The sequence below is a fragment of the Austrofundulus limnaeus genome, unplaced genomic scaffold (assembly GCF_001266775.1).
Source record: "Austrofundulus limnaeus strain Quisiro unplaced genomic scaffold, Austrofundulus_limnaeus-1.0 Scaffold551, whole genome shotgun sequence".
Lineage (NCBI taxonomy): Eukaryota > Metazoa > Chordata > Actinopteri > Cyprinodontiformes > Rivulidae > Austrofundulus > Austrofundulus limnaeus.
The window spans coordinates 103,690-105,184 of NW_013952953.1; the positions used below are offsets into that span (position 1 = coordinate 103,690).

The 1,495-nt window shown below is 38.5% G+C and overlaps 1 protein-coding gene across 1 annotated transcript in view; it reads right to left on the reverse strand.

The window, feature by feature from the left end:
• The window catches only part of LOC106530716 (dystrophin), a gene marked incomplete at its 3' end in the record, with an annotated part of 355,898 nt that overhangs the window by 94,382 nt on the left and 260,021 nt on the right, over nt 1–1,495 (reverse strand). The window contains 1 exon segment of the mRNA XM_014026406.1: nt 967–1,117. Coding sequence (XP_013881860.1) covers nt 967–1,117 — 151 coding nt within the window.

Here is a 1,495-nt window from a genome sequence, read left to right on the forward strand (position 1 = left end):
ATATATATACAGTATATACACACACACACACATATGTGCATGTGTGTGATTTATGCCTTGTCCTCTCTGTCAACACATTCTAGTTTCCTTTAAACTTTCTGAACATCAGATTGTTTAAAATGAACCCTCAGGCAGTATGGAGCTTGCACCAGTGGAGCTGGTACACTTCATTTACTCAGAATCCTTTGCAMTGTCAATAATATAGTGATGTCCGGTTGACAATTTGTTTTTTTAATTTATGAAAACAGCTCACAGTGTTTTTAGTTTTTAATTGATAGAGTAAATGTTGATTAAAGAATCTCTCGTTACAACTAGTCTGAGAACCATTATTTTACACTCTACATGTAAGGCTACAAGGTTTGTAAGTGGACTTGAAGAAGACATTTTGTTCATTGTGAAAGAACAAACAGAACAGAGGTGGACCGTTTTATTGCAGTTCTTGGAGGTTTGGACCACATTCACCAAGAACACCACGTTTAACACACTGTAGTGAATTGAGTTCTTATGGTATTATTGTATTTTGTCCCAAACAATTTTACCAACAGTGGTTTTGCTGAACATAGTCCTAACTGCCTTCAGATCATTAACTCTGTATTTGTAGGCTGGTTCCTCACCTTCATCATCATCACCCTCCTTACCCTGATGTGACAAAATTCAGCATGACGCTCCAGACAGAAACCAGCTGATGGTCATTTTGTTTCATTTCCAACAGCTGCCATCTTCTTCACTAAGGTTCCTGCTGATGGCTTTGTCTTCAGTTAAACAACAATCATCTAACAAGCCTCAGGAGGGATGTGATGGAGAGTGATCTTCATCAACTTGTACAATAAGTTCTAGTTTCTAAGCTTGGATGTGTGTGCCTTTCAATTTTTAATTGATAATGCTCCTTGAATGTTTCTTTCAGACCTATAATTTAACCAAAAATAAGATTGCTGCAATATATTTAGTGCTATGGTCAGCACCCACCTTATGTTCCTCCACTTGGTGCTTTATGTCCTCGAGATCCGGACCGAGCGGCTGAGACCCGATCCTCTTGATGCGTGCCTCGGTTATGTCCAACCAGTTGGTGAGCTGCTGAAGCTGAAGGTTCTGTAGATCCATCAGGACCTCGTGAAGTCTGACAGACACACAGAGAGAAAGGCTGGAGTCATCACTTCAAACCAGTTTGATCAGATAAACATTTGACAGGAAGAACAGGAAGTTCTGTTGGGATGCTTAGCTTGTCATGGAGGGCAAGAAAAGCCTGGTGGCCCACCAGGCCAATAATACACTCAAACACTGTACAGGTCCTCAAAAAATTAGCATACTGTGATAAAGTTCATTATTTTCTGTAATGCACTGATAAACATTAAACTTTCATATATTTTAGATTCATTGCACACCAACTGAAGTAGTTCAAGCCTTTTATTGTTTTATTATTGATGATTTTGGCAAAAAAGTAAAGAAAAACCAAAAATCCCTATCTCAAAAAAATTAGTATATTTCATCCGACCAA